The sequence below is a fragment of the Dendrobium catenatum genome, unplaced genomic scaffold (genome assembly GCF_001605985.2).
Source record: "Dendrobium catenatum unplaced genomic scaffold, ASM160598v2 fragScaff_scaffold_158, whole genome shotgun sequence".
NCBI lineage: Eukaryota > Viridiplantae > Streptophyta > Magnoliopsida > Asparagales > Orchidaceae > Dendrobium > Dendrobium catenatum.
In genome coordinates this window covers 2272-26993 of record NW_021318620.1, presented here as the reverse complement: position 1 = coordinate 26993, position 24722 = coordinate 2272, and the positions used below count along the sequence as shown (strand labels likewise).

At 40.5% G+C, this 24722-nt stretch overlaps 3 protein-coding genes across 4 annotated transcripts in view; all 3 read left to right on the top strand.

Moving 5' to 3' along the window:
* LOC110109056 (mRNA-decapping enzyme-like protein) overlaps window positions 1-8547 on the top strand; it is a 36913-nt gene extending 28366 nt beyond the window's left edge. The window contains exons 5-8 of one of the 2 annotated variants that reach the window (XM_028692837.1): window positions 3188-3244; window positions 5706-5832; window positions 6141-6593; window positions 8238-8547. In XM_028692837.1, the coding sequence (XP_028548670.1) occupies window positions 3188-3244; window positions 5706-5832; window positions 6141-6593; window positions 8238-8294 (694 nt within the window). In that variant the 3' untranslated portion in view covers window positions 8295-8547. The remainder of the gene's footprint in view (window positions 1-3187; window positions 3245-5705; window positions 5833-6140; window positions 6594-8237) is intronic. The other variant, XM_028692838.1, reaches the window with a different exon arrangement.
* A 9377-nt stretch (window positions 8548-17924) lies between these two features.
* On the top strand, window positions 17925-21307 carry LOC114579121 (proline-rich protein 36-like). The gene is given in 4 exon segments (XM_028692835.1): window positions 17925-18048; window positions 18367-18713; window positions 18844-19397; window positions 20242-21307. Coding segments are annotated over 4 exon segments (2091 nt in total).
* Window positions 21308-21601: 294 nt separating this feature from the next.
* Window positions 21602-22249, top strand: LOC114579120 (WAS/WASL-interacting protein family member 3-like). The gene has a single exon (XM_028692834.1). The coding sequence runs from the start codon at window positions 21602-21604 to the stop codon at window positions 22247-22249; it is 648 nt and encodes a 215-aa protein (XP_028548667.1).
* The last annotated feature ends 2473 nt before the right edge of the window (window positions 22250-24722 follow it).

The following is a 24722-nucleotide window of genomic DNA, read 5'->3' as shown; positions in this document are numbered from 1 at the left end:
AACCGACCTTGCTTCGCAGCAAGATGCAATGGCGTTGCCCCCTTGGCATCCTTCACATCAACAAAACGGGCAAATCCCCTAATGTTTGAGAAGGAAAAGATAAAAAGAAGACCGAAAGATTGTTAGAAATTGCAAAGAAATCCAAATGATCCGACTTATAAGATTTTTATCACTCAGTACCAGGATTCTGAAATCGGGTTGGAATGGGCAGCCTCAAGAACTGATTCTAAACAATCAGAATGACCATAGTAGGCTGCATAGTGCAAGCATGTTCTTCCATTCATCGAATCAAACATCAAGATCTGAACGTAAGGGAAAATTAAAAGTTCGTCGATCGATGAAAGCGGATAAAAGAGAAACGCAGAAGAAGATAGAAAAGAAAGCCTACGTTTGCTCCCGCCCGAAGGAGTTTCTCCACACAAGCAATCTTCCCACGCATTGCGGCCAGCATAAGAGGAGTCTTCGGAGCAAAATCACGGACATATCAGATTTTGATCGCAGAATTATGAAAAAGATTCGATTTTTTCGTCTCCTGTTACTTGTTTGTGCCGGTTGAGAACATCGGGGTGATTCCATCGCTCCAAAAGCATTGAAAGCATCTGAAAATAATGTTAACGAAGCTATCAAGGATTGAATAGAAATGAGAAATGAACCGCCTTTGGAAAGATCTCGTCAATAAAAAAGGGAAACCTCGTCGTTCCCATTTGCAGTGGCGATGTGGAGGGAGGAGAGGCGGCCGTAAGCGGTAGGTTTCTTGATGATTCAGGGGTCTATACGGAGGATATGTTCCACTAATTGGAGCTCGCCGAAATGAAGTCCTCTCGATTGAAGCCGAACAGCACGACGCTTCGCTTTTCTTCTCTCGTTTGAAGCTTCGCTTTTCTCCTCTCGATTGAAGCCGAACAGCACGACAAAGCTACGCTTTTCTTCAGATGAATTTATAACCCGCTCGAATCGAGCGGGTTTCTAATTCCCGCAAAACAGCCTCCATAATACACTCCTAACGCATCCGACGATTACCTTTTGTTCCACTCAAAATTAACCAAACAACCAAATTTAATAAATACAGGTATTTGTTTTACTTTACACTCCTAATTCAGGCAACCAAACAGCCCCATAGTATGAAATATTTAACATGCTGATAAAGTTTGTTGGCCCATATTATTAGAGGATTTCATTTGTAGTTATGTCTAAGCAAGATTGTATTTGTAATTATGAGATTGATAAGAGATTGAAAGGGTTTGTTGAGCTAGAATGGTTATTGTGATAACAAATTTATGGTAATAAGAAAAAATAATATACAGTTGCCATTGGATATATTGTTGATAAGGAGTTAAATTTACAGAAGGGGGAGCTTAAATTTGGTTTATGTTAGTCCACCATATTTTGGAATTTGAAGCATCTCATTTCGTTTTGATTTTCTTATTTATAGTAAATCATCTTTACCTTTATGAGATCAAAGTTATAAAATCATTTTGAGTTGGTAGAAGTTTGTTTTCCATGGAATGGTTTTTATGTAGATAAATATTTATGTTTATTCTTAAGATTTCTATGTTTTAAAAATTAATTAATCTATTACTATATATTGATTTGATGCAATCCCTTTTTATTTCTTTTTTTAATTTGCAAGTTTATTGGTATTTATTTATTTTATATGATTCCAAGAAAGCATGTACATGGCTTAATTATTATTGTTTTTTTATTAATGATTATTTAATTAGTATCAAGTAATTTGATACTAATTCCAGACTTTTTGAATTGTTTGTTCTTTTTGAATTGTATAATCATTTATTAATATAAGAAGCCAAGTACTCGTTCATTTTTTGAGGTTGCTTATTTTCTCTTTTATGTAATTGTTTGATTAATTTAGGTAAGTTCGATCATATAAAAATTTTAACAAGTCAAATATGAACATATATGTAAGTGTTCGGCTCGAAACAAAAACTAAGTATGATCAAACCAAATCTAACTCATAGTGTACTCAGCTTGACTCAGCTGCGTATTCACATTTGTATTGTGTTAGGCTAATCCAAATTGATGGTTTAGCTTAGTCAAGCGAATATTCAGTATAGTCAATTAATTATGTGTAAATAATAGACCGGCCAAATTTTATTGGGAGGGAATTAGGAAATTTCCTAATCAAGACGGAGTTGTTTAGGAAGGTTCTTAATCAAAAGAAATTAATTAGGAAATATTTTCTAATTGAAGAGAGCATATATAGGGGCATATTTAGAAGGGATTAATTAGGAAATATTTTTTATTTTATTTTATTTTTTGTTTTTTTAATTAATTAAGAAATGTTTCCTATTTGAAGAGGACATATTTATGGGCTGATTTGGCGGCTGATTTAGGGGAGATTAATTAAGAAATGTTTCATAATTGAAGAGGGAAAATTTATGGTATGATTTGAGGTCTGATTCGGGAGGGAAATAATTAAGAAAATAGGAGGGAATTAGGGGAGGGCTGTTTGGGTATTTGTTGTTTAATTGTTTGCTTTAAATAGGAAGAGAGGATTAAGGTTAGGGTTATTCAAATTATTTGGGCTGTTCTTGTTTTTGGAGTTTGATGTCTTGGTTCTAGCAGCGTCTAGGGATTGTGAGAGATAGATCATCCTCTCGAATTGAGGATCAATTATATCGTGCTATTTTTCTTCCGTTTGTTTGATTCTTGCAATAAAATTACTGTTTTTCTTTGGTTTTCAATTAAATTTGTGGGGTTTTTTTTTTGCTGTTTTTGCTTCTCTTGTTAGGGTTACTTGAGATCTTCAAGTATTTCCTTATAGTGAATTAAAAAAACTAGGTAATTTTGGGCATAATTTGGTTGGAGCTCAGATCATGATTGGATTCTCCTGATTTTATCCAGACTTTGCCAAAATCAAACTTGGTGGAGGTTGCAACAGTCTTTCACCCTGCTTGCAATTTGCAGTTGCAGAATAAGGGAGAGTGTCCAAATGTCCTGCTGCTCTTTGGGATCATAATTTTTTTTTGCGTGATAGTTTTAGCATCTTTTGTCTGCAATATTTTATTAGCTTGTTTTTTCTCATGTTTATACTTGTCATGTTGGTTTGATATTGTGCATTACTGTAATGTATTTAATCAATTCAGTTTCAGAATTTTATAGCTCATGGTAGTATCTTAGATGCTATCTAATATTTTGGTTATCTGATGAGAAAATTATTCTTGTTCAGGATACTTAATGCATTCTCCAAAGCACATCCTAAATCTAAAGTGCCTGCGAACAAGAGGTAACCTCTTTTGTTCTAGTATTATGAACTTTTCTTATTGTCAAACATTCAATCTGAGTGCTGTTGTATTCAGTCTTCAGTTTCTATTCAAATGCGGATACACTAACACAGATAATGGTTTTTATTTAGGAACTTAAATTAATTGATTATCTTTCTTGCTTAGTTTTTGGTGTTAAACATGTTAAGAATGCATTTCTCCTTGAGGCAGTCTTAAAAAAGATCAGAATTTAATTAAGACGTTATCATTATATTGTTTAGGTCATGATCATCATCTTCATCAGCATCATCATCATAATCATCATGAGGCTTATCGTTTAGTGAAATGTAAATTTGAAACTACTTGGACGTAATCTAACACAATATGGAAATTTTGAAGGAAAACAAAATATGGAAATTTTAAAGGAAAAACAGAACATGCGGAAATGACTTGTTCCAAATGAAATGTGAAAAGTTCAAGGAAGAAATGTCCGTTTTAATAATATTCATAATTCCAATTGCAACTTGTATGTTTCTTACAATAAAGTGCTAATATTAATTACCTATTTCTATTTGGCTTTGAACAAAGTTCCATTAATGCATCAAAGTGTTGAGAGATATAATCGACCTAGGATTTCAATGCGTGATAATTATAAAGTTCCTTATATGTACTATTTCAAATCAATGAATCTTCCATGGAGGAGTGATTCTTCACACAAACGAATTTGTTTTTGGAATTATGGAAGCTTTACAAAGGAAAAAACCTATGGAACTTGAAGTGATTTATTTTCCCTTTGTCAGTGTACCAGCATTTCATACGGGGATATATATCGATATATCGATATCACTTTGCAACAAGTCCCTGGTTATAAAAGCTTGCCAGTTGTTGGCCTGTACATCTTACCAGAACCAGCTGCCGGTCTTCTCTACTTGCAGCCGACTCGCCTGCAGCAAACTCCTGCCAATGGACCTCCTCTATGCCACCTGCAGAGATGGTACCAGTTGTTGCCGAGTTTCACGCCTTTTGTCTTAGCAGCAGTTTTTCTTTTGTTTTGCTTCAGCCAAGAGATGAAAAAGTCCTTGGATTAAAATCCTTTTCTAATCGACTTTAGGCAGTAGTTTAATAACAAATTAATAGTTGGAGAACAAGGCTTAATTCCAGCAAAAAATAATAATAAAATCAAAATCTTGATTTCTCTGATAAGGTTGATTCCCTTGTAACAATCGAAGCTTCTCCCACAATGGCGCAACATTAAGGGGCTGTTTGGATACATGAATTAAGCATGATTTGAGTAAAATCTTGCCAAATGCTTGCTCAAATCTCATGGTATGTCACATCTTCATTTTATGTCGTTTTCCACCTTTTTCCGCAACATCTTGGATTTAGTAAATTCAATGGTTCAGTGGATTTACGGTATTTAGTCGATGAAGTGCTCTAAAGGGGAGAAATATTGTTACATTCAGGCGAGCTCCCATCGTGATTTCTGATCCGATAGTAGCAACAATGTTGTCAAATGAGGTGGGGAATCTTCATTGACCGACTCTTTCAAAACTCTACTTCATGTGAAGCAAAATCAGCCATGCAACCAGGAAAAGCAAACACTAGACGGGCCTAGGGTTAGACAAATCCAAAACCCTTTGTGTCGTGAAATTGGGATACTTGCCCCAATTTATTAAATTAATAGAAAAGCTAGTACAATGTACAATCAACTCAGAATATTAGCTTCCATTGCTTTCGATAAGTAGTTTAAAGCTATTGTGAATAGATATTATTTTAACCTTTTTGAGGCTAGTTTGAGATTCTCGCTACATGTATTACATACGAACAATTATCATTGTAAGAAAATGGCCTTTTTATGAAAATATCTCAAGCATAAATTATCATCATTTGTCAAGAACATATGGGCAACATAATATCTTAAAAATGCATATTTGCATGTCTGGGTTGATAAAATATATGCACTTCTATTAGAACACGAAATGTATTAATTAAAAATATTATTTTTTTCAATATGTTTTGTTAAGGAGCCAATCCGCTTTAATGAAGTTAAAGATATGAATGATTTTGATTAAGAGTGGATATCCAGTTGTTAGCTCGTGCAAGCTAGCCTCAGTGGCTGAAGCTGAAAATAATTGATTTCGAGATCAGATCTCTTAATTATTTAAGACTATATATATATATATATATATATATATATATACTAGACAGACAATAAGTATAATTGAATGCCATGAGTGACTAGATGAGAAAGGTATTAAGGAAAGGCTTCTTACTGCTGTATTTTAAGAAATATCATGGTGATTGACTGAGTTCATTGGTGCACAAACTGTAAGTGAATTTATGTTTTTTATTCTTTTCAATTATTAATACACCTTTCAAGCATTTCTAGTTTATGTTCATTCCTGTAGGATTTTCTTTCACTTCAGTTTTCTAATACTGGCTATCCTAGAAAATCATGTAATTATGCTGTTGTTGCATCTACAGCAGTGAGTTTGAGGAGTTGGAAGCTACACCAAGTTTGTCTGTCATTGAAGGTCCATTGGAGCCACAAATTGCATCTTCTGCTGCAGTTCCTGATGTTTCTGAGGAGTCATTTGTAAACTTTTTCAGTGTATGTACTTCAAATCAGCCTGAAAACTAGCTTGCTTTCATATATGTCTTGACATCATATTAAAAATTTGAGGGTATTTTTAAGATTGTTTGATTGTTTCAGTTTTAATCATATAATCATAATTCTTGGCATAACATTTCTAGCATTTCCATTGCTTGTTTTGCCATGCTACTGCTTTCTAAATTTCCGGGGTTACAATTTTTTGCATGAAGCACTTCAGTTCCATATCACGTTTCTCTCCTGGTGGGATTAATAAATATCGCAGTTGTTTTTGTGTTAACTTCCAATTTGTTTTTTCTCTTTTGCAGACAGGTATGAGCATTGGAAATGTATCCAATACAACGATACCTGGATCTCTACATCAGTCTTCTACTCCAACTCCTCACACACCTAGCGTGCCACTACCTCTTGTCTCAACAATTCAAACTGCACCTTCTTTGCCATCCTCATCTCCTCCCCTAATGTCTGTACTTGATACTCTTGAAGCTAATGGTGGAAATAACCTCATTACTAGTCTTGTGAAGCCTTCCTTATTTGCACCTTCACCTTCATCTTCTGCATTATTGATGCCACCGATTTCATCTTCTGTACCTACTGCTCCTCCTCTTCATCCTCCGGTCACCATGCAGCGTCCATATGGCACTCCACTTCTCCAACCCTTTCCACCACCCAATCCACCTCCTTCCCTCACTCCCACGCAAAACTATGGTTCAGTCATTACTAGAGACAAGGTCCGTGATGCTTTACTGAGGCTTGTACAGGTATAGTTTATGTAATTTCATTAGCAATACATTCAGCATTATTTTATTTTAAATACTATCCTTAATTTGTTATTCAATTTGAGAAGACTTTAGGGCTGTAATTTCTGTTTCCCTCGTTCAAAATTTGGGCTGAATGGAAGTCATGCAAAATTTAGGGAAGAATTCTGTAAATTGTACTTGAGAAAGACTTAAGAATCAATAGCATCTGTAAGTAGTTGAGAAATGATACCCGTGGAAGACTAGCATAGCTACAAAAATATAAAAGAAACTGCTATATATTTTGCTTTTTTTTTTTTTCCTTCTTGAAGGGACAATATAATAGTGATGGCTTAGATCATAATGAATCAAGTTGTTGATTGCTTGAGTGTTTTTATAATTTAGTTTATGTCAATGGAGTTTATATTATCGATCTGTTGCATTGCCCTTTCTTTTACTACATTTTAGTAAGTTTTCAGAATTTGTATTTTGACTGAAATAAACTATTTCAGGTCCATAAGTTTTAAGTAGTAAATTAGTTATTTGTAAGCTTTGCTGCTACATTAAAATTAGAAGGCTCCTTTTCTTTCAAATTTGACTACCTTTTACTTTTATCAAAAGAAAGCTTGCATGTTAATATTAGTGCTTCACTGTAACTTCAAAACATCGTAGGTGCTTGAACTTGTTTTCCTTTCCTTTGATGCTTACTTGTTAATACGTGGATGTGTATATATATAGTTATGCTATCATTCTACCAAATCAAGGTTAACATAAGGTAAACATGTATTAGTTTCATTTGAAAAAAATTATATGCAAAGGATCATATCATTTAAGCTTTTAAATTTTTCTACCTGGCTTAGATGTAATGAAGATGTCTTGTTAAAATTTTAGCCTGAATCATTCAAAAGTAGAAGGAAGCAAATATGCAATACACGGTTACCAGTGTAATTTATATGAAGCTTCACTGCAACGGGCATGTTAAAAACTCTAATGTAATCCAGTATTTAAGGTTAGTAACATCGCTGAACTGAAATGGTGAATTACATTAGAGTTTCTAACATTCCCGTTTCCTGATATCATAAATATGAGCATGTAAACCTCCAATCTAGTTTTCTGTACAACCAGAACATATTAAATGATTATGAAATAATTCTAGAGATACTGATTCTTTGATAATCATCCTTGAAGTAAAAACTGGTGAATGACTGGAATCTATGGCTGGATTGCGCAATAGTTAACTGCATATTCTATTTCTCACAATCGGGGGGATAATAAAAGAGTAATTTGGCCCTTTTTGGTACAATAAAGTTTTCTTAAGGGGGATTTATACATTCATTGGTGATTTATATTCTTCACTCGATAGAATTCTTATGTATTCCTATATATAACACTTAAAATTCTTATATTAATTTATATAAATCTTAAATATCAAAATCACATAAAAAAAATCATTAACATCAACTTATCTTAAAATGAAATATACCATTTCATGCATATATTTTTGTGTGATCTAAACATTATGATGTTATATAAGTAAATATAAAGATTTAGATGTTAGATATGCATAAAAATCCTCTTTTTATAATTTCATATATATATATATATATGTTTATGTTGTTTTTGTGCCAGATATATAATAGTTTTTCAACTTGATATTTGCCAATTCAGAACAATCAATTCATAGACTTGGTGTATCGGGAGATGCTCAATTCTCACTTTCCATAGCAGAACTGAAGCATGTGTATTTCAATGGTTGCAGAAGATTCGTCTCCTGAACTCTCTGATTTTGTGCTTGTAAGTGCATCTCAGTGTATAGCTATGGACTTATTAAGGCTTTCAGTGTTTTGGGACTTCTTGTTTAAGACAGATCTTCTTGCCGATATGCTCAGTAAGTTTGTATGGATGCGAAATTTGTTCTTCCATTTTTGGTTTGCCTTTGTGCTTCACGCTCTATATATATTTTTCCTATTACCTCTCAGTCTGCTTTAATTATAAGGTGAAAGTAGTGATGTTTTGATTTTTATCTTTTGTTTGATCTTTTGATGAATTAAAGCAAACTTTATAGAGGTTGAGGTCTTTGTAGATTCTTCTGTAGTATGGGGTTCTATGAAGTAGGTTTGTGCTAGCGATTGTGGTGTTTTGGTCAATTATTTGAGAAATTTTTTTATTAGTAGATTCTAAGAAAAAAGAAAGCTAGGATGTATTTTTCAAAGTTATTGAATTTATTTTAAGATAAGAAGGATATTTGGCTTAATTTTTCCCCTTAATTATCTTCTTGATTCAACCTATGAATATTCCTGAAATTAAGGAATGGTCCAAAAAAATTCTTCACCCATATTACAAAGGGCTAGAAGCTCGATCAATGTTTTTAATTTGGTGGTCTCGTTCACTTGTAAGGACAAGCCTTTGCTTGAACATCATTGTAGGTTTGATGAGGTTGAATACAATCATTTGGAAGTCAATGAAATTGCAATATGAGAATATAAGCAACGAGGCAGACGATGCGATCAAAAGTTGTTGAATTTGTACTTGCATATCATCTTGAGCCTCCTTGTTCGAGTCTATTCTACAGGTTGGTCGAGTTATCATTGTGTTTGGCCTAACTCCTTTGGTCGGGCCGGCTAAGGCAAACTAGTTCATTAGATTATGGCTTTATTTGAAATAGTTTTCGGCTAATGTTTTTTCATTATTTTCTAGAATTTTTTGTACTAGCAAGATGTGTTAGAAAGCAATCAAAAATTTGTCTTAGCTTGTCATCAATAAGAGTCATTATATAGTCGAGAACTAGAGAATTGAGTAATGGAACCTATTGATATCTGGCTTGGGGTGCTGAAATTCTACTTGATTCTTTTAGTTTTTCTCTCTTTTATATTCCTATAATCTTTTTGTTCAACCATACTACATAAGGGGATTCATGATGCTTGTACTTGATTATTGAGGGTTTACTAGCAGTTTAGTTTTCTCTATTTCAAAACCCTACCTTAGACTTTGGACAAGAAACTAATGCACTTCCAATCAATCCACCTTCTAGCTGGTAGTATGATAAAGCTAGTCCAGCTTTAGAGTGAATAACCTGCCTGGTCAGCTATATTGAGTAAATCAATGGCCTCAAATAATAGGCCAGTAAGTTAAAACTTGCCTCCGTTAAAGTAGGGATCCATTGTAAGATTTAAATACTAAAGTTTCCTAAAAGGAAATCTTAGGCGGGATCCACAGGGAGATTTCCAAAGAAGGGTACTTGTGAGAGCATCCTAAGAGTTCTTCCTATGACACATCACCTAAATATTATTCAAACTGACACTATCATGCCAATGCTTGATCTTATCTTACTATTATTGCCATACATATATATCTTATAGAGATCATATCAAATCTTTGAAAGATGTTTTGAATTTATGAGGGGAATTAAGTTACCTAATGTGGTATTTGGATATAACATGACCTATTTTGACCCGAAAACTAGCATTTTTTGGTCGGTCCCGGGTCATTCGGGTCGTGTCGGGTTGATCCAGACCCGAAGCGGGTTGGGTTCGGGTTCAAAAAATTGACCCGTTTGCAAATGCGGATCGGGTTCAAGTTGACCCAAATAATGACGGGTCAATTCTAGATTTGACCTGAACCCAACTCGTGACTCGAAATTGACACCCCTTGGAAATACTGATGGAATTCGTTTGAAGAAAATGACGTGCTTCCTTCACCGGAAACGCAAGATTTTTGACAAATTTCTTTTGTTAACAGTGGATTTTGTCTCCCGATAATAAGCCAATTTCCTGTAGTGATATATATATATATATATATATATATATATATGTTTTGAATTCTAGAATTATTTTTATTTTTTAATTTCTATAAATGAAGTTATATAGAGCTAATGTTGTTTATTAAAAGATAAAAAATAATACTTTCAAATTAAATTCTGACACGCCATAGTCGGAGCCACCCTTTAAAACATACTAGGCATCACCTCTAGAATCTACTGCACGGTGGATGATTTTTGGATAAGGTAAGGATATTGACGAGGATGTTAGTTACTTAAGTTGGGAGATTATGAAAACTCTTAAGTAGAAAGAAACTAAACTCTTTAACATTGAGACGCCTTTTAGTGCAATTGTTAGAATTTTATTAAGAAACTCTAAGTTAAGTATGTTTATGGGGAGGAGTCATAGGATGGGTGGTCGTCTTTGAGAAGTTACACCAATGAGATAAACCTCTGAGGCCATTAGGCGAAAGTGGATGATACCTCTATAGTTAAGAGTTTGAGCTATTTCAACTTATAAGAGAATGAAGTGAGTGGGGCCAAATCACAATCATAATGAAAAATCTACATATTGCCCGAGATTACAATAATTACAAGGCATTAATTCATACCCACCTTCCCTTTTTACTATTTAGCAGAAGCAATAAATGCTTATCTTTAATTCATTTATCATTTTCACATCTAGCCTTTTAAATGGTTGTATACTTTCACACATCAATGTAGGCATTTCATAGTCATAGCATATTCTAACTAAAGAACTCTACCAAAATAATAACTTTGCACATCAAAGGTACTAGCTATCAGGGAATGTTAGATTTAGTCTGCAATAAGTTATATTGAGCATTGTACTTTTTGTTGTTGTTGTAGTATTCCTTAATTCATGTATATTTCTAAGTCCTATTAAATGGTGCCGAGACATATTTTGATTATTTTTGAGATATTTTTCATCTTTTGGCTTACTTTGAGTTTTGAGTTTTCGTCTCTTTCTCACTCTCCATACATACACGAGCCTCTCTCAGTTCTCTAGTTCTTGCATAAGGAGAATGTTCGCTAATCAAGTCGGGTGTCATTCATGAGCAAATTTTGATCCACTTGATTAGCGAACACACAAAAGAAGGGGTAGGAGGTGTTAGTCTCATCAATGTGGGAAAATATTAGGATGTTATGGTGGTAGAGGTTGACAACAAATACGAGTTTGCGAGGGAGGTTGGTGTTGTCGGAAGGTATGAAGTAGGTGGGGAAGGGAAAGGTGTTGAAGAAGCAGCAGTGGGAGAGGAATTGGAGATTGAGGGACAATAAAGTGGAGAGGTAGAGGCGATGCCAAAGGCTTGGGTGGAAGGAGATAGAAAAAAGGTAAGAGGCTTTAGAGTTCATTGAAGCGAGGGATGGACCATCGAGGTGGCATAGAGCTTGGATATGGATATTAGAATGAATCTCTTCTATTGCAGTGGTGGTACTAATGTTGGTTAGTTTTGTATTGGTCATTGGAGTGGAAAAAGTTTTCAATTTTAGTTGAGAGCAGGGAAAGTTATTTGCCCCATGATTTGAAAGATAATTTGGCCAAAAACAATGATTGCACACGTTGATTTATTGGGAAGTTTTGATTTATGACATTTGGAATGAAAACAAATTCAAATTGAATTATCCTTTTGATTTTGTTTATTAAGATGAATTTTAAATTTATTGGCTTTATTTTAAGATTACTATAAATTTTAATTAACTACATGTGCTAAATTTATATTATATTACCATGAAAATAAAGCCTATAAATTTAAAATTCATCTTAATAAAAAAATTTAAAGGGAATATTTAATGCAATTTTTTTTTCCTTTTCAGTTGTTTCAATAAATCAGCATGTCCAATCTTTAGTTTTAGCATAATTATCTTTTAGATCATTGGCAAATGTTAGAAAATAAGCAAACCCTCTTTCGTGCCTCTCAACCAAAATTGAAAACTCAAAATTTCTTTAATGGTCAATACAAAATTAACCAATGTAGGTGCCACCACCATAATATAAGAAATTCATTCTAACATTCATATTCGAGCACTTTATCACCTTGATAGCCCATCCCTCACTTTAGTGAACTTTGCCACCTTTAACATCCATTCTATCTCTTCTCGCCCCGACCTCTGGCATTACCTCTGTCTCTCCACATGGTCATCTCCTTATCAATCCCTGCATCCTCCCTCTCATCAACTCCTTACCCCACCAATTTTTCTCTAACATCTTTCCCTTCCCCACCTTTTTCTCACAAGTCGATGTCACCAACCTCCCCTACGAACTCATCTATTATGTCAATCTCTACCACTACAGCATTCTAATCTTTCCTAACATCATCGAGAACTAACACTTTTGCCATTTTGTTCCATGTCTCTCCGTTCGTAATTTATGGACCATGAACTATAATGATCGTGTTGCTAAAAGAGCTAACATTGAGCTAGAATGTGATAGACTTGATGAAGGGGTGGGTTGTAAACTTATCAAGTTGAAGATTAGTAGAAATGAAGCGACATTATTAGGTTGGGGAAGCGTTGGTGCGGTTCATTGAGCAGTGGGAGCGCTGGTGATATGGCGGTGTAGAAGGAAGGGATAAATGTTCTCACACTCTATGATCTATATTGAAAGAATAACATTTGTATTTCATTTTAACCATTTAACTATAACTTACCAATGAACAACAGAAAGAAAGATGATTATATTTTTATCTTAACATGAAAATATGTAAAACCACGTAATGAGCACATAGTTCAATAAGTAACTAAAATCTTACAATTGAAATCATTATTAGATAAAAGAAAATAATATATTATAAATCATATAAAAAGGTATATGCATCGATGTCTATACTAATTAGTAGTATCAATTTTATAGTTCATCACATCTCAATATACTACATTATCAATTATAATATCAGTAATAATAAACAATACTAATGTTAGTAATAATATTAATATCATGATCAATAATGTTAAATAATGTTAATAATAGGAAAAATATTAATGTTAGTCATAATATCAATATAGAGTTCGTAACAATATTGGTATCAATAGTCAAATATTCAATGAGTATATCTTAAGAGTATATTGCTTCTGCACTTATGACTCTCAATCAGTCTCCCTTTATAATTCTCAATTAATGTACTCTTTATAACTTCCATTGAATTATGTTAATCAGTCACACAACTCATTATAACTCCTAATTAATCTTCAGCTCCTTATGACTCCTACTTAATTAATCACGTGGAATCATCATATCATGTATCTTATATCATTCAGTACTTTATTTAAAATGTAATAAAATTATATGAAATAGTTCAAAATGATCAAAATCTATAACGTATTTAAACTTGCATGATAAAAGTTTATGAAATCATGAGATATGTAATTTTTGCAGATTTAGGAAATATAAAATTTGTAGAAATTAAAATCATTAAAAATAAAATAAAAGATTGTCACTTATAATGAATAAAACAAAATCTGTAACATGACTGACTGACAAATATAATCCAAAGTCTTTCCTCTCCTCTTTCTTTTTCCCTTCTTTCAATTTCTTCTTGGCCAATCAATCAAATGAGAGAGTCGGTGGAGAGTGAGGCAATATATATATATATTAAAATATATATATATATATATATATAATATATTATATATATATATATAGTAGTATATATAATATATATTATATATATATATATATATATATATTATATATAAGTCATGGTCTGCCACTTACAACGCTCACCAGATAAGCGTTAAAGTGTTTTACTTCAAAATTTTCATATTTTCAAGAAATTTGATTTAACACGTTTGAGTTATTACAATCTCCACACCTTCAAAAAATATCGTCCTTGACATTTCTATATCAATCCAAGAGAGAGCATGCTCAAATAAAATTGTAAACTCAATCAACTAACTATGAATCAGAAATCACATTTATATTCCATTCATCAGCTCTAGTTATATATTTAATTCTTCTAATAACCATTACTCTGATACCATTTTGTCACACTGCAGGATTTATATTGGAAGAGTTACATATGTTCTTCATTTTAATCATTTAATTAGAACTTACCAATAAATAATATAAATAAATATGATTATATTTTAATCTTATCCAGAGTCTCATATCATAGGATCCTTACACTTCTGATCATTATAAAAATCACATATAAGCACATAACCTAAGCAATTAATTAAAATCTTTTACAATTGAAATCATGCCAAGATAAAGATACAGTATTTTATTAAATTATATAAATAAATATATGATCAATTCTTTATATTGATTATCAATATCAATTTATCCTCTATAATTCATTACCTCTCAATCCATTCACATTATATCACAGTATCATAACAATCATAAATTAATGCCAGAGAACATATTAAAATTATGATTCAATAACATTAATAGTATAATGATAGAAAATAAGTATTAATGTTAATCATATATTTATTTAGTGGGTCATAGCAATTTATTTGATATCATTATTTCAAATATTTAATGGAGTAGTATATTTTATGGCCTATTTTGCTCATGCACTTATGACTCCCATATAGTCTCTCCTTTAACTCTTAATTAGTTGGCACTCCATTTATTACTCTCTTTTAAATCACGTGAAATAGTCATCCCGACTCTTTATAACTGCTAATTAATCAATCTCCAGCTCCTTGTGACTTCCACTCAGTGAATCACGTGGAGTTATTATATCATGTATTTGATATCATTCAATACTTCATTTAAAATGTAATAAAATTATATTAAATCTTTCAGAACGATCAAATTTATAACATATCTAAACTTGCATGATGAAAGTTTATGAAATCAGGAGATAATTTAATTTTTGCAGATTTAGAAAAGATAAAATTTGTAGAAATTAAAATCATTAAAAATAGAAATAAGATACTAGTCACTTACAATGAATAGAACAAAATCTGTAATAGGAATAACTGAGAAATATGATCCAAAGGCTTTTCTTTCTCCTCTCTCTTTCACCCGCTCTTTCAATTTCTTCTTGAACAAACAATTAAGTGAGGGGAATCGATATATATATATATATATATATATATATATATATATATACTGTTCATGGTCTGGCGCCACAATGCTCACCAAATTAGCGTCAAAGCGCTCTACTTTAGAATTTTTATATTTTTCAAGAAAATTTATTTCATATATTTGAGTTATTACAGATTTAACATCACAAACTCTTAAATATCGAGGTATTGTCTACTTTAGCTTAAGGACCTCCCAATTTTATTCAATTAGTGTAACTTCTCAAAAGGTAACCCATCCAAAGATTGCTCCAGTGCAGCACGCTTAACCTCGGAGTGTCTTAAGTGTTTAGCTTTTTTTATTTAAGGAGTTTCACAATCTTTCCTACTTTCACAATTGATGTTCTCATTGTATCCTTATCCCATAATCATCTACCAGGTAGATATGATTCTAGAGGCGACCCTTATAGGTTCAAATAGTGGCTCCCTACATATAACACTTTGTCTCATATTGGGTTGAAGAGGTGACTCTCATGACATAACACTTTGTCTTGTATGAAACTAGTTCTCATCTTCCGGCTGGTGTATTGCTCGGATTTGTAACTATTCAAACTCTTAACTATCATGGTATTGTCGATTTTGACCTAATGACCTCACGATATTGTTCAATTGATGTAACTTTTCAAGAGGTCACTCATCCCAGAATTGCTCCTATACGAGCACACTTACCTTTGGAGTTTCGTATATACTCGCATATATTTGTGCAAGTGTCTAGAAGTGCTTAATATGTTTCAATAAAAAAACCTAAACTTATCGGACCTTAGCAATGAAGATTTGGCCAAGACTGGTCACCTCCTATCCTAAAAGTACCTGCCAATAGGAGGCTTTGACTTAATTTGGACAAGTAGCTTAAGAAGGTTACCTCCAATAGATATTCCAAAGATTCACACAAATATTCTCATGATTTGAGGTATTCACATCGTTTGTGGAGGTCATGTCACAACCCTACTCGATATAACCCAATACTATACAAGTCATATCGTGCTTTATCATTACAAGAACTAGAAATTAACTCCAAGATCCAATTGGAGAAGTGCTGAGAAAAATTAAACATCTAATTTATATAACACAATTACTATTGGATATTATATAAAGCAAAAGACTAAGGGTTTGTTTGGGACGACTTTCTTACTGTTTCTGAAAACAATTTTTTAGTACAAAATTAAAATTTTTTATATTATAAAGTTACTTTAAAAAGCAGTAAAAAAGGCGCCCCAAACAAAACCTAAATCTCAAAAATAATTTGTATATATATCATCCAAAAACACGTCTCTTGGCAATAGAAAGGAAAATAAAATAAAGCTAAACATACAAAAATGAAACTAACCAAAAAGGCTTACATACAACACAAATCAGAGTATGATAACAGAAACTACTTAGCTCTCTCCTTGGCCTGAAAATGAGAGCAAAAGCAAGTGAGATAACACGAATCAGTAAACTATTATAGCTTAAAATAGAAATCAATAGCTTAAACTAAAAGGAATGAAAAAAATCATATTGTAATACTAAACTATATTATTATATGGAAAGATGAAACTAGAATAGATACTGATACTGAATTTTTAATAAGCATTTAAATAACTACTTAAACTGATTGAAATATAAACAAATATTTCATAGTAATTATTAGAATATCTCACACACTTCAACTTCTAGTATATATAGCATAGTGCATATAGAATCTAACAAAATCCATTCTCTTTGCCAACATAATTCCTTTTCAAACCAAAAGGAATGAAAAACCATGTTGTAATAATAAACTGCAGTACTATACAGAAAGCTGAAATGAAAACAAATACTGATACTGAATTTTTAATAAGCATTTAAATAACTACTGAAATATAAATAAATATTTTATAGTAATTATCAGAATAGCTTACACGCTTCAACTTCCAACATATATAGCCTTGTGTATATAGAACCTAGCAAAATCCATTCTCCGTGCCAACAAAATCCCTTCTTAGGGACTATCAGAAAAACCCTCAGGCTTCAGAATCAAAATACATAACATAGCGCATATATCAACTAACAAATTTTATATTGTGCATATAGCACCAGATGATAGCTTATAGGCATCAAAGCAAATCTTCAAGAATTTCACTCTTTTCACTCCAAACCTCCTCATTCTCCTTATTTCACCCATCAAAGCATAATGAAGCATATTTTCCAAGTCATTATTGAAAGTACCTACAATAGTTTAAACTATTGTTATTTAGTAGATACATATTGCATAATTACAATAGTTTAAACCATTGTTATGCTATAGAATTGCATGGATTTACATTAATTTAGAATGCCAGGTCCCAAAATAGCATCTTATGTGTAGTTAAAATTCATGTCTATTATATTATGCTAATGTATTGCCCAATTATGATGACGGGCATCATTTATAATTGATTACTTACATTAATGCCATTATTTCAATTAGATTAGGCTCTGTGATTTTTTTTTCTTTATCTAAAATCTTCACGTAAAAAATCTGATATCTCATGCAATATTCTTTAGTTTATGTGAATTAAATCTTTCTAGAAAGGTAAGAAATTATGGGTGGTCAATTTTTGACTCAGCGACCGGAAAATTCGGAGTTCTGGTTGGACCCGTTAGCAAAACGGGTCCGGGTTGACCCGAAACCACCGAAATCAACCGATACTGATCTGAAAAATCCAGGTTTCTCGGGTGTTACCCAAAAGTACACCAACTCCATTTTAAAAATATGCAACAAGAAGCATAGCACAAAAAAAAAAAAACAAGACAGACAATCAAAAAAAAGAACAATAAAACAAAATATCAATAAAAAACCCTAATAAAAAAAGAAAACAGACCGAAAAAAAAAAAACAACCATAAGTATCAAAAATACACTCAACCAAAAAAGACAACAAATTAATACATCAAAAAAAATACACAAAAAAACAAACACACACACAAAAAAAAAAACAAACAGTCGTCTCTATTTTATCATAAGCCCCGCTCACCGCGCTCCATAGCGCCGTCGCCGGCCCTCCAGCCCTATCGGAATCTCTGCGGCGCTCCCGTCTCGGCCAAGCGCGATGCCGTCTCGGCGGCGCTGCTCGGCAGGCGCCGGCCTCCCGTCCGCCGATCCGCCCTCGGCGTGGTCCCTATGGTCATCGCTTCTACCTTCCCCCGTGCGGAATCCCGCGGCCTTTGGTTCCGCCTTACACCGTCTGTACAGTGCGCTCCGTTCTCTCCCCGCGGGTCGGGTCGGGTCCAACCCGGCCCCGTGCGCTGGTCGGTGTCCGGATTGACATGTCTGACCCTGTTTGCCCAGGCGTCTGGTTCGGGTTGGCCGCATTTCGCTCCGGGTCCCCTCACGGTTCTGCCCCCGCCCCCCCCCGTCAGCCCGCCTTGCCCCTACCTCTGTCCGCTGTTGCCCTACTCTCCTCTATCCATCTCATGACCTCAAGATTTAGGCCCCCCTCCCCTAAGCACTGACCTGCCGCCAGATTTTTTTCTCATTTCTTTTTCTTGCCTGGCTGCGTCCCGCATCCTGCCTTCCCCCCGTCCCCTCAACCTTCCATCCCCTTCTGGCCCCTGTGTCCGGGCTCCCCTCCTCTGCTGCCTCACGCGCTCCCTCTGGCTCCCTCTCACCTCCCCCTCCACCACCCCCCCCCAGCCTCCCCGTTCCCTCGCCTCAATACCCCCTTCCACCTCCTTCCCTTTCTTTTCTGCTCCCTCTACTCCCTGCATGCCTGCCTTCACGCCTCCCCGCCTCTCCCCTGCTCTCGCCCCTCTGTTTCCCAGAACTCCCCTCTTGCGTTCCGCTCCCACCCCTTTCCACCACTCGTCCCTTTTATTTTTTCCTTCCCACTCGTACCCTACCTCTCGGCCATACCTCCCAACCCTTATCCACCCCTCTCCGTGTGTTCCCCGTCTCCCCTTGCGTCTTCTTTGCTTTTCCTAGACTCCTACCCCCTTGGTCTTCTTTGCTTTGCTTCCTTCCTTCTCCGTCCTCCTTCTCCCGCTCCTCTGTTCCTTCCCTAGCCCCCTCTCTGCTCTGGTCCCCCGCGTCTCAGCCGTCATTTTTTTTTTTTTTTTTTTCGTGCTACCCGCCGGTTATAGCCTCTCCCTCTCACTCCTCCCGTGTGGTGTTGCCTCTGCCTTCCTTCTCCCCCTTCTCCTTTTCCTCCTCCCCCTAGCGTCCAGACCTCCTCCCCCCCTACCGTCACACCTCCCGCCTCATACACCCTACTGTCCATTCTCACCCCCTCCCCTTTCTTTCCCTCCCTCCCCCTCGGGCGTCCCTCCCCCTTCCCCTCCTCCCACCCTTATGCCTTCCCCTTGCTCCTTCAGGTTTTCTTTGGAGTCTCGCTTTTTTTCCTAGTTTTGCTTTATCTCCCTCCATACCCAATCTTTTGTTTGGGCCCTCTTTTTCCTTCTTTTCACCCCCCTTCCCCGTTGTGCCCCTCCTATTTTCCCTTTCAGCCCTCCCCCCTTTCCTTTTTCCTCTTCCCCTTTCCCAACTCCCTTTTCTACTCCCTCTCGTCCTCCGCCCACCTCCTCGCACTTTCCCCGCCCTTCCCCCCCCCCTCTCTTTCTCCGCCCCCCTCTCTCCCTCCTCTCCCTCCCCCCGCCTCTTGCCCTTTTCTGCCCCAGTGCCCCCCTTTCCTTCTTTTCTTTCCACCCCGCGCCCACCCCGTTTTTTTTTTCCTCTGCCACACCCCGCGCCCTCTGTTCCTGCTGCTTTCTTCTTTTCTTCTCCTGTTTGCCCTTTTCCCTTCCCTCTCTTCTTTCCTCTTCCGCTTCGCCCCCCGGCCCGTGGCGCCCCATTCCCTTCCCCCACCGTCCGCCTTTTGTGTCTTGCCCACCTCTTCTCGGCCCCTCCCCCGCTTCACCCCGCGCAGGCCCGCTGGATGGCAGCGCCGCTCTCCCGGACCCTCCCTACCCCAAAAAAACACCCCCATCTCCCTCTACTTTCTTCTCTCCTTTCTCTGGGTTCTCATTCATCTAATGCCACACTCCTCCCCTCCCTCTCCTTTTGCCTCTTGCCTCTCACTTCTCCCCTCCTCTCCGCCTCCTCGCCGCTCTTCCCCCCTCTCCCTCATTCCCCCCCGCTACCACTCCCAACCCCCATCCCCGTCCTCCCCCGTCCGCCCCCCTCCCTAACCCCTCCCCTCCCCTTCCCCCCCTCCCCACCCGGCCCCTGTCCCCCCTCCCTCCTGTCGTCCCTCGTGCCCCAAGTTCCCTCCGCCCCCTGGCCTCCACTTCTCCCTCCCTCGCCCTACGATTTACGGCGCGATCCAGTCCCCGCTCGCTTACTTCGCCCAATGGGTCCCTCTCCCCCTCCCGCTCCCTGTGCGCTCTTCCGGTGCTCTCTCGCCCTTCCGCGGTTGTGCCTCCTCTTCGGCCGGGGGCGGCCGGCCCGCCCGCACACGGCGGTCTCCGTCTCAGGCCGCCCCGGCCACTATTGGGCTGCCCCCGCTGGTACCGCGCTCGCCGCCCGCATCTGCGTTCGTCCGAGCGTTGATCGTTGTCGTTGCCCACTCGCGTGCCGGCGGCGGGGCCGGCCCCGGCGTCGGCCCGCCGCGCACGGGGTGCCGCCCTCCCGCGCGGGCGCCTAGCCGAGCGTGGATCTCAATTGGCTGGCCCCGTGGCGCTGCCGCGGTGGCACCCACCACGCCGTCGGGGTGGGCCTGCCGCCCCCCGGAGTTGCGCTGTCCGCGCCGCTCTGACTGCCAGCGCGGGGCTTGGCCGTCGCGGTGGCCGGGATTGCCCTCCGCCCTTCACGCCTGCTTTCTTCTCTGGTGGGGTGCGAGCCGCCGCCCTTCGCGGCGCTGGTTCTTTTTCGTTTGGTCCTATGCGCGCGCCAGGGCGCGCTTTCCCCCTGGGTTGCGCGGCGGGCCGCGGCCCTGCTTCTTTTCTGCTTATTCCCTCTCAATCCGGCTCCCGCCTACTCGTTGGCTATCTTAGCGGCCCGATCTTTCTCCTGCCCCACTTCCTCAGATTCTGACGCCTCGTGCCAGACCCTTTGGCTCCTCCTCTCCTCTTCCTTTTTATTCTTCCCCTTCTTTTCCTTTCTTCCTTTTCTTTTACCCTTTCTTACCCTCTCCCTTTCCTTTGCCCGTTCTTCTTCTGCCCTCCACCCCCTTCTCTGCTCGCTCCCTCCGGCCCCCCTCTCCGGCGCCCTTCTTGTGTGCGGCCCTCCCCTGTCTTCGGCTTCCCCTCTCCGCTTGCCCCATCCGCGGCTGCACTCGCGGGCCACCGATGCCTTATCGTGCCGTGGATCTCTTCTCCCACCCCCACCGGCGGCGCGCGGCCCCCGCGCGGCTCCCGCCCTCCTGCCCTGGGCCCCGGCTTGCCTCCGCTGCTGTGGCCCGCGGCGCTTGGCCTCCCGCCTCCCATATTGCCTTTCCGCGCCCCCTCCTTTCTCTCGCGGGGGTCCGCCGGGTTAGTATCCCTCAGGTGTGTTGCTTTCCTCCGCCACTGGCCCCTGCCTTTCCATTGGCTCCCTTTTCCCCTACCATCCTCCTTCCCCTCTATTTTCTCCCCCACTTCCTTCTGCGCTTACTGCTCCCTGTCTTCCCCTTCGACTCGTGGCTAGCCTGTGTCCTGCGCACTCTTCTCCGCCCCCGTATCTTATTTCGCATTCTTCTTCGTGCTCCCGCTCTACCCTACCCCACTCTCTCCTCTTCCCTCCTAATCCCCCCTTCCTTAGCACAGCCTCTCCCACCCCCCCCCCCCACCCTTTCCTGCTGCCCCCTCCGCCCCTCCTCGCCGCCCCTGGCGGGCTGTCCCACCCCCCTCGCCGCCATTCACTTCTGCTCTTCTTCTTCCCGCCCTCTGCCCCCTCGCCGGCCACGCATCCCTCGCTTCCGCCCGCCTAGCGCGCACCTCTCCCTCCGTTTGATCTGAACCTAACCCAATACCGCTTGTGCGCACCCCATCTGACCCATCTCCCCTTGGCCATCCCTCTCAACCCGCTCGCCTTCTCGCCTCTCGTGCGTTATCATTCCACCGCGTCGCTTCTTTTCCGACGCCTTTTCCTCGCTCCGCCCTCCGTCTCGGCTCGAGCCCTCGACCCCCGCCCTCCCATGCCGCCCTCATCTCTCTGTCGTCTGCTCTCTCCCCTCGTGGCCTCCCCCTATTTTCCTGTGGTCGTATCGCGCCTGCTCCCTCCTACTGCTTGGTTTCAGTGCCTCCCCCTTCCTCTTGCTGCCCCACGGCCGGTGTCGGCGTCTATACTCCCCTGCCGCTCTCCCCTTGCGCTGGCTTGTTGCCCCCCTTCGCCGCAGCGCGCGGAATTACTCCTTCTCGCGGCCGTCGGGCGCTGGCGATGCGCACGGCGCCCCCTGGTGCGTCGGGGCGCCCGTGGCCCCGCTTTTCGCGCCAGTGCTGGCAATGGGCCTCGGGCCGTTGGGCCGGATGGTGCTGTGACGATTGGCCGGGGCGTGGGGCTTGCTGGCGGTGGGGCTGCCGTGGCGGCCCTGCTGGTGTTTATGTGTGCGACGGGATTGGAGGGAACTTGCGCTTGGTGCCCGCGGCGCTGCTGGCGGCGCGGCCAAGGGGCCGCCGGGCCGCAGAGCCGCGGCCCCGGCGCTGTCTTTGGAGTCTTTTGCCGCTGCGCGCCCGCGCGGCGCGCCGCCCTCCGTCGGGCGCGGTGGGGTGCTCTGGGCCTTTCTCGTCGTCGCCGCCCCCTCTTTCCTCAGCTTTTGTCTCATCGTTTCTTTTTCCGCACCTCCGCTTTGCCGCCCCACCCGTCTTCTTTTTTTGCCCGTTGCCTGTTCTCCCCTGCCTGTTTTGTGCTCCGCTGCCGCTGCCAGTGCGCTCTGATCTTTTGACACACGTCCCCACCTTGCGCAGCCCCTCCGCACGCCATCCTGCCCCTCTATGTCGCGTGTAAAAATCCTCCACCCCCCCTTTTTTCTTCTTGTTTTCCCTCCCTCCTCCCTGTTCCGCGTTATTGCCGCCCCTTTCCGGCTTCTTTTGTCGTGATATGCTATGTCTCTACGGTGTTTCTTGCCCTCCGCTTTTGTTTGTGGCTGTCTTTGTCCCTTGCGCGTCTGTTTCGTCCATGCTCTCCTTTTCTCTCCCACGGCCTTTGTCCCAATATGCCGCGGCCCCCCGTCACATTTTTTCGCTTCTCCTGTCAAACGTCGTTCCCCCCTATTATTCCCTTTTTGCACCCTCCTCCCCTACGGGCCCCCCCACCTCCTCCTTCTGGCCTATTGCCCCCCCCCGTCCCCCCGCTGCCCCCTCCCCCCTCTCGTGATCCCTTTCCGGCCCTTCCTTGTACTTCTTTTACATTGGTAATTTTGCCTCCTCTTTTTCTTTCCTTTCCCTCCCCTTTTTCTTTATTGCTCCTGTCCCTCTTGTCCGCCTCTTTGCCTTCGCCTTTCTTTTGTGTTGCTCTTCTTCCTCCATTTTTCGTCCTACCCCTTCCCCTTTTTCCCTGCCGTCCTCGTCCCCCCCCTGTCGGCTTTCTCTGTCTCTTCCCCCCTTCTTCTCCCTCCCCCCCCCCCCCCCCCCCTTCTTCTTCTCTGCTTGCCCTCCTCTCCGCTCATTTTTTCCGTTGCCTCCAAGCGCTGCCTTTGTTCTCCTATACGACCCTTTCTTCTGCCTTACCTCCCTCCCCGCCGCCCCCGTTTTTGCGTCGCCTTCCCTCCCCGCCGCCCCCTTGTTCTCTTTTTCACCCCTTTCGGGGTTCCCTTGTTCGTCTTCCTCTCTTCCTTGACCTCTTTTTCCTTCCCCCCCCCCTTCCTCTTTTTCCTTTTGATGCGTTACCTCCATCATTTTTCTGGTCCCCTATTTTCTACGCCTTTCTCTTTCTTGTCTCTCTTCCTTCCTTCCTCATCCTTTCTTCTCTTTCTCCTCCCCTCCTTTCCTCTCTTTTCCTTTTTCTCCGGCTCTTTGCCCTTTTTTCTTCTATTTTTTTTTTTTCTGTTGCGATGCGCGTGCGCCCTCGTGCTCTCGTTCTTCCTCCGCTCTAGTTCATACCCTCCCCCCTTTCCCTACGTTCACTTCCATCTTTTCTTTTTTACGTCCTTACTTCTTGCCTTAGCCATTCCCTCGCCCCCGCCAAGTCGCCCCCCGTTCTGGCCCTTCCCTTCTCGTCTTTGTGTGTCCTCCCATATTCCTACGCGGTCGCCGGGCGCGTTCCCCCATCTTCCCTCCGGGGTGTCACCTTCCGGTCGACGGGTTGGGTTCGGGTCGCCCCTGCGTTGCACCCGGCTCTCCCCGGGCCCCACCGCACCCGACCCCTTTTTTGCCTTCCCCGGTCCGCCCTTTACACAACCGGCCCCGCCCCGGCCGGGTTGCCGGTTGGCCACCGCCACCCCCCGACCTGGGCGCGCCCGGCCGCTCCCCGCCACGCGCGTGCCGCCCCGTC